This window comes from Sinocyclocheilus grahami, unplaced genomic scaffold (assembly GCF_001515645.1).
Source record: "Sinocyclocheilus grahami isolate Dianchi unplaced genomic scaffold, SAMN03320097.WGS_v1.1 scaffold197.1, whole genome shotgun sequence".
NCBI lineage: Eukaryota > Metazoa > Chordata > Actinopteri > Cypriniformes > Cyprinidae > Sinocyclocheilus > Sinocyclocheilus grahami.
The window spans coordinates 583,729-590,663 of record NW_015505376.1 but is presented as its reverse complement, the minus strand read 5'-3'; the positions used below and the strand labels follow the sequence as shown (position 1 = coordinate 590,663).

General features: G+C 34.9%; 1 protein-coding gene across 1 annotated transcript in view; it reads left to right on the top strand.

Moving 5' to 3' along the window:
- Positions 1-6,935, top strand: part of cntnap2a (contactin associated protein 2a) — a 245,255-nt gene that overhangs the window by 183,229 nt on the left and 55,091 nt on the right. The window contains exon 15 of the mRNA XM_016285487.1: positions 4,448-4,666. Coding sequence (XP_016140973.1) covers positions 4,448-4,666 — 219 coding nt within the window. The remainder of the gene's footprint in view (positions 1-4,447; positions 4,667-6,935) is intronic.

Here is a 6,935-nt window from a genome sequence, read left to right as displayed (position 1 = left end):
TGTGTGTGTGTGTTTGTGTGTGTGTGTGTGTGTGTGTGCATGTCTCCCTGCAGCTGCCAGGTACTTGGTGTCATATCACAGCACTTCTCTTAGCTTCCTAAGATGGTGACAATAGCAGTAGCCGACTATCACTGCAGGCTCACTGTGCTGCCAACACAAAGCAGATCCAATTTAGTTCTTGCCTTCAGCATCTGTGCAGCCATATTAACCCCTGCCGAAAGGAGCCGGTTGGCCCAATGAATTTAGAAACATGCTTGACTAGAAGCCAGGTTTGTCCTTTTAAATAATTCTACTTCAGTGTCTAAAGGGCAGGCTTTTGTTTTTTCTTAGCTTTGTGCAGCACATTTATTAGCGTGTATGAGTCATATTGTTAATTGTGAATTCATATTTACCCCTCTGGTGATATAGTATTCATGAAAGCCCTCATATTCATTTTGAATTCTGAGGTTGTCACTAAACTGAGCTAAACCTTAAAACATTCTGACCAGTGATGGGACAGTTTGTGTGTGACTCCTGTTAACAAATTTATGTTATCTGTTTTAAAACCTTAGTTTGTGAAAATGAACCGAACCAAAAATTAATTCCAATTATTTAGTCCATGTTATGAAACAAACCAAATTAAATACAGGACTTAAAATGTGTTAAGATTTTCACACTGCATTTTAAGTCATTTTTGTATACAAATCAAAAGATTTGGGTCAGTGTTTTTAAAAGAAGTCTCTTACGCTTACCAAGTAAAATACAGTAATATTGTGAAATATAATTACAATTCAAAATTAAAAACTTTTCTAATTTGATATATTTTAAAATATAATTTATTCCTGTGATGGCAAAGGTGAATTTTCAGCAGCCATTACTCCAGTCTTCAGTGTCACATGATCATTCTAATGTAAAAAATGTTTAAAAAAAATTTTTTTAATTAAATAAAATACAGGTATTATCAATGTTTGTGGAAACCATGATGCATTTTTTTATGATTCTTTGATAAATAAAAATGTCAAAAGAACCACATTTATTTAAAATATAATTTTTACAACAATGTGAAAGTCTTTATTATCACTTTTGATTAATTTAATGCAGGGCTGTCCAAACTCGGTCCTGGAGGGCCGGTGTCCAACAGAGTTGTCCTCCAACTTGCTTCAACACACCTGACTGGAAGTTTCTATGCCTAGTAAGAGCTTGATTAGCTGGGTCAGGTGTGTTTAATTAGGGTTGGAGCTAAACTCTGCAGGACACCGGCCCTCCAGGACCGAATTTGGACAGCCCTGATTTAATGCATCCTTGCTGAATAAAAGTATTGTGTTATGTGTATTAATTTAATGCATATGTGTAAATGAGCTTTTTATATGTGTGTTCTGTACTGGAAATATATTTGAATGCACTTTTGTAGTTTTAATAACTTCAATAACTGAGATTGTTATCCTTTGATGTTGATTCACAAATATATGTGATTTAAACAGTTAAAATACTCAGTAAGGATGTATGGTGTTTGTGCTGACTATCAGACTATCAAATGAGCTCCAGTCAACCTCTCCATAAATCTAGAAACTCCTCCGTAATGAATGCAATGCTTGTTGTACATAAACATTTCAAAGGTGTCTTGAAGTGTGACATGCATGCTGTCTGAGCATCTGAAGCACTTGTTTTAGGAAATGATCATGTGGCGTCATGAATAAGATGTGATAGTGGCTTATTACTGGATACACTATGCAGTCTTTAATCACAATCGCACTACAGCGTTGGGTTGAGCGTGGATGATGGCACTGTTGCTGTGATGTGTCTCGGGTGTTTCTAAATCAGGATTTATCAAGGGTTAAACCCCAAGAGTCCTGGCCCTCTGGGGCTAAGCATGACACACCACAGCAGTCATGGCTCAAACACACCTTGCCTCTCTTCTCCTTTCTCTTGCCATAAATACCATCTCCTCCTACAGGAGTACAGCTGTCAATCTTCACTGTTTATGGAGGAGATTATGCAACACTGACTCATTAAAAGCTGTTGTGGCCTAAAATGAATTCAGCATGGTGAATAAACACTCTCCAACTCAGTTTAGGGCTGTTAAGAAGAATTTTAATGATGTGCTTAAGCGAAGCAGTCTGATGAGTTTGGTAATTCTGCATTTTAAGTCACAACTTTGGATTGTTGTTCTGCAAAACAATTATTGAGTAAAACAATATTATATGAACATTAATTTAATTAAACATGCTGAATGACCTGTGGTTGACATTTCAAGTAAATTTGCAGTCACGTAATCTAACACATAGAAAAATAAAGAATTCATTACTTACTAATTATAATGTGAGTTTAAAAAATAACTGCTAAAGGTAAGTACAGAAAATGTTTCACCATCAACTAGAGTTTTAATATAATGGATGCATAAAAAAGGAATAGTTCACTCAAAAATTTAAATTTGCTAAAAAAAAAAATTTACTCAGCCTCAAACCATCCAAGATGTAGATGTGTTTGTTTCTAAACTGGAACAGATTTGGAGAAATTTAGCATCACCAATGGAGCCTCTGCAGTGAATGGGTGCTGTCAAAATGAGAGTCCAAACAGCTGAAAAAAATCACAATAATCCACACGACTCCAGCGCATCAGTTAATTTCTTGTGAAGTGAAAGTCTGTGTTTGTAAGAAACAAATCTGTCATCAAGGCATTTTAACTTTTAACAACTGCTTCAGGCCCAAATCCATAAGTTCATAATCCATAATGACGCTTCCTCCAGTGAAAAGTTCATCCCCTCTTGTCTTTTCACATCAAAATCCACCAACATATTTGTTTGGAACTGTAAACAGTGCTTGATATTTGCACATTTCTCCTCAGAGAAGATTACTTTTTTACTGGAGAAAGCAGACTCATAATATTTTAGCCAGAAGCAAGAGTTTGAAGTTAAAAACATCTTGATGAATTTGATTATTGCAAACACACACAACTGATGGACTGGAGTCATATGGAGTACTTTTTGTGATATTTTTTTTTGTCCTTTTTTTAATGATGCTTTTATCAGCTCTTTGGACTCTCATTCTGACTGCACCCATTCACTGCAGAGGAAAATGAATTCAGCATGGTGAATAAACACTCTCCAACTCAGTTTAGGGCTGTTAAGAAGAATTTTAATGATGTGCTTAAGCGAAGCAGTCTGATGAGTTTGGTAATTCTGCATTTTAAGTCACAACTTTGGATTGTTGTTCTGCAAAACAATTATTGAGTAAAACAATATTATATGAACATTAATTTAATTAAACATGCTGAATGACCTGTGGTTGACATTTCAAGTAAATTTGCAGTCACGTAATCTAACACATAGAAAAATAAAGAATTCATTACTTACTAATTATAATGTGAGTTTAAAAAATAACTGCTAAAGGTAAGTACAGAAAATGTTTCACCATCAACTAGAGTTTTAATATAATGGATGCATAAAAAAGGAATAGTTCACTCAAAAATTTAAATTTGCTAAAAAAAAAAATTTACTCAGCCTCAAACCATCCAAGATGTAGATGTGTTTGTTTCTAAACTGGAACAGATTTGGAGAAATTTAGCATCACCAATGGAGCCTCTGCAGTGAATGGGTGCTGTCAAAATGAGAGTCCAAACAGCTGAAAAAAATCACAATAATCCACACGACTCCAGCGCATCAGTTAATTTCTTGTGAAGTGAAAGTCTGTGTTTGTAAGAAACAAATCTGTCATCAAGGCATTTTAACTTTTAACAACTGCTTCAGGCCCAAATCCATAAGTTCATAATCCATAATGACGCTTCCTCCAGTGAAAAGTTCATCCCCTCTTGTCTTTTCACATCAAAATCCACCAACATATTTGTTTGGAACTGTAAACAGTGCTTGATATTTGCACATTTCTCCTCAGAGAAGATTACTTTTTTACTGGAGAAAGCAGACTCATAATATTTTAGCCAGAAGCAAGAGTTTGAAGTTAAAAACATCTTGATGAATTTGATTATTGCAAACACACACAACTGATGGACTGGAGTCATATGGAGTACTTTTTGTGATATTTTTTTTTGTCCTTTTTTTAATGATGCTTTTATCAGCTCTTTGGACTCTCATTCTGACTGCACCCATTCACTGCAGAGGATTTATTGGTGAGCAAGTGATGTAATGCTAAATTTCTCCAAATCTTTTGAAGAAACAAACTCATCAACATTTTGGATAACCTGAAGGTGAGTACATTTTCAGCAAATTTTCAATTTTGGCTACATCATTCTTTAAAATATACCCTGAGCAAACACTTTGATCTTCGTCTATTGTATTTTTAATAAAAGCTTAATTTTATTTATTTCATAATTTTTTTTAATATTCATATTTTTTCATGTAAAATTATTCAATTTGTTTGTCTGTTTGTTATACATGTTCTTATTCAGAAAAACAAGCGGCAAGTTTGAAATAATAGTTTGAGTGGTCTCTCTTTCTGTTTGCTTTTCTTCACAGCCCCCATGGTGGTGTCGTTTTCGTTCGATGTAGGAAACGGGCCGGTGGAACTGAACGTGCACTCTCCTACCCCGCTGAACGATGACCAGTGGCACCGGGTCAGTGCGGAGAGAAACACGAAAGAGGCCATTCTGCAACTAGACCAAAAATACAAGGAGGTCAGACCTGCACCTACACAGGGACACACACGCCTGGAGCTCTACAGCCAGCTTTATGTAGGTAAGGACCACATGTACATCCACGTATAGCGTATATATGGACTCGTGTGGGTGAGGACTTCAGCAAAACACATTTTTCCATACGCCCACCCCTAGAGTTCTGAAGCCTGTTCATGCTTAGTTATATTGCTGGAGGTTGGAGTACTGTTGTTTTTTGTAGGCATTTGTAATGTTATTGATGGGCTGCACAACTCTTGAAAATCTGATCAAATGAGATCTATTACTGATTAAAATGAATTAGAAAATATTTTTCTTCATTATCTTTCTCATAAAATACACAATTCCTCCTGAATATCTCCTTTCTGAGCTGTTCTTGTGTCTCTCTCTATCTTTTTGCCACTCTTTTTCCTCTGTCTCTCGCTGTTACTGCTGAGAAATCAGCCTTTCTCGCGCACAGCGCTCTATGTTCTTGTGTCTGAAAGTGAAAATGTATTTATAGTCAGCAGCCTAAATGCAGGTGTAGCTATTAAAACTTGCACTTAATGACATGGAACCCTGGGGAACCTGTTCACCTCAGAAGTATGAAAAAGTCCACTGTAAAGTGAAAAGGAAGTTGAAAATGGGTTTGACTGAATATGGTCGAAAAATGTCTCAGCAGGGAATGTGACTAATAATGGTGTTGTGTGTGCTATGCTAACATTAGCAAGGAATCTTTTTATGGCTTTAAAAGTGCGAACAAGCCGTGTCACTCATGAGGCAATTATCTGTTGAACAGAATGTCTTTGGGCTTTCATTGTGCTATTTTGTGCTTTGACTTATTCTTTTCAACAAATGACTTTGAGGCTCATTAAGAAAGGGGAAGATAATGCACCCCTGTGGCTCTCTTGAGAGAGCTTTTGGAAAGCTCGTCTAGCTTGTGTATTTAAAGATTGACGTCAAGAAAAATTTCCAGGTTTCCAATACGTTTTTATTGATATCAAAGTTATTGATTGGTTTTATAAAGCAGAATTCTCCAGAACAGGAAATGTACATGTATATTATTATTGTTGTTATTGTTATTATTATTAATGTTTGGTAATTGTATTAAATTACAAAATTAAATTGATTATTCTATATAATTATTTATTTATTTATTTAATATATTATACTGCTTTTTTTATTATTTATTATTTAAAATACCAAACATACAGTTATTATACTTTTTATTAATTTTATTATTTTATTACTTTTTATTATTATACATTTTTCTATGAAATATCATCTGAAAAATGTATATAGATTTAGTTTTTCTCTAAATTAGCTAAAGGAAAATGTTTAATTATTTTCATTTATATTCTTCAGCATAACAAAACAGTACTCATCAATATTCACCTACATGTAATTTTAATGAAACAATTAAAAAAAATTTATGTGATTAGAGCTTTGATTTTTTTTTTTTTAAATGGACAGTGTGAACTGATTTGTGGAAATAAATTAAACTTACCAACTGCATTTTTTTCACTTTAAGTTTAAATTAGACACTATTAGAATTTTTGATCTTGAAACTAGTCCAAAGATATTGCCCTATTGATAAAGACAGGACTTCAGTCTATCAGTTAACGTCTTGTGAAGTGAAAAGCTGCGTGTTTGTAAAAAAGCATGCAGTACATTTTCCGCAAAATTTTCATTTTGTGGTTGAACAGTAGGGACAGTATGTTGGATAGTGCAACCAGCAAAATCATGTATTAATATTCAATATATTGCAAGCCATAACCCTCTCTAGGTCTCATTTGCATGTTGTCCATGCAGCAGATGAAAATGCAATTCTTATTCTCGACTTAGATCTGAAGAATGTTGGACTGGCATATCAATTTCAATATCATGCACACTAGGGTTAGGTGTAAGGAGCTTTGCAGTCCAAATGAATGTTAAAAGTTGTCTAATCCTTGTCCGTTGTTTCAGTAGAAATGTAAAATGTTGACATGACTGTTCGTGGAGAGCAACTCTCAGTCTTTAGACCCTGACCCTCAGTTGGAAAACTAATTGGTTTATATCCGCTGAGTGGGCTGGGGTGGACCTGTCCGGACCTGTCAAGCCTCCTCTCCTCTGCTTATGAATGCTCAGTTTTCATACCATTAATTCTCATGCCATCATTTATTGATAAAGCAGATTGCCCTCTTCTTCTGTTCACCCATGGATGCTTGTGTCTATTTGAATTTGTTTTGCATTTATAGCGGCCTCTTTATATTTAATGGAGGATTAAATGCTTGCTCGTTTTTGATTGTCATTCGCTTCATCTCAAATAACAAGCAGACCTTTGATTTAACAACCACTAACACGATGCATTCATT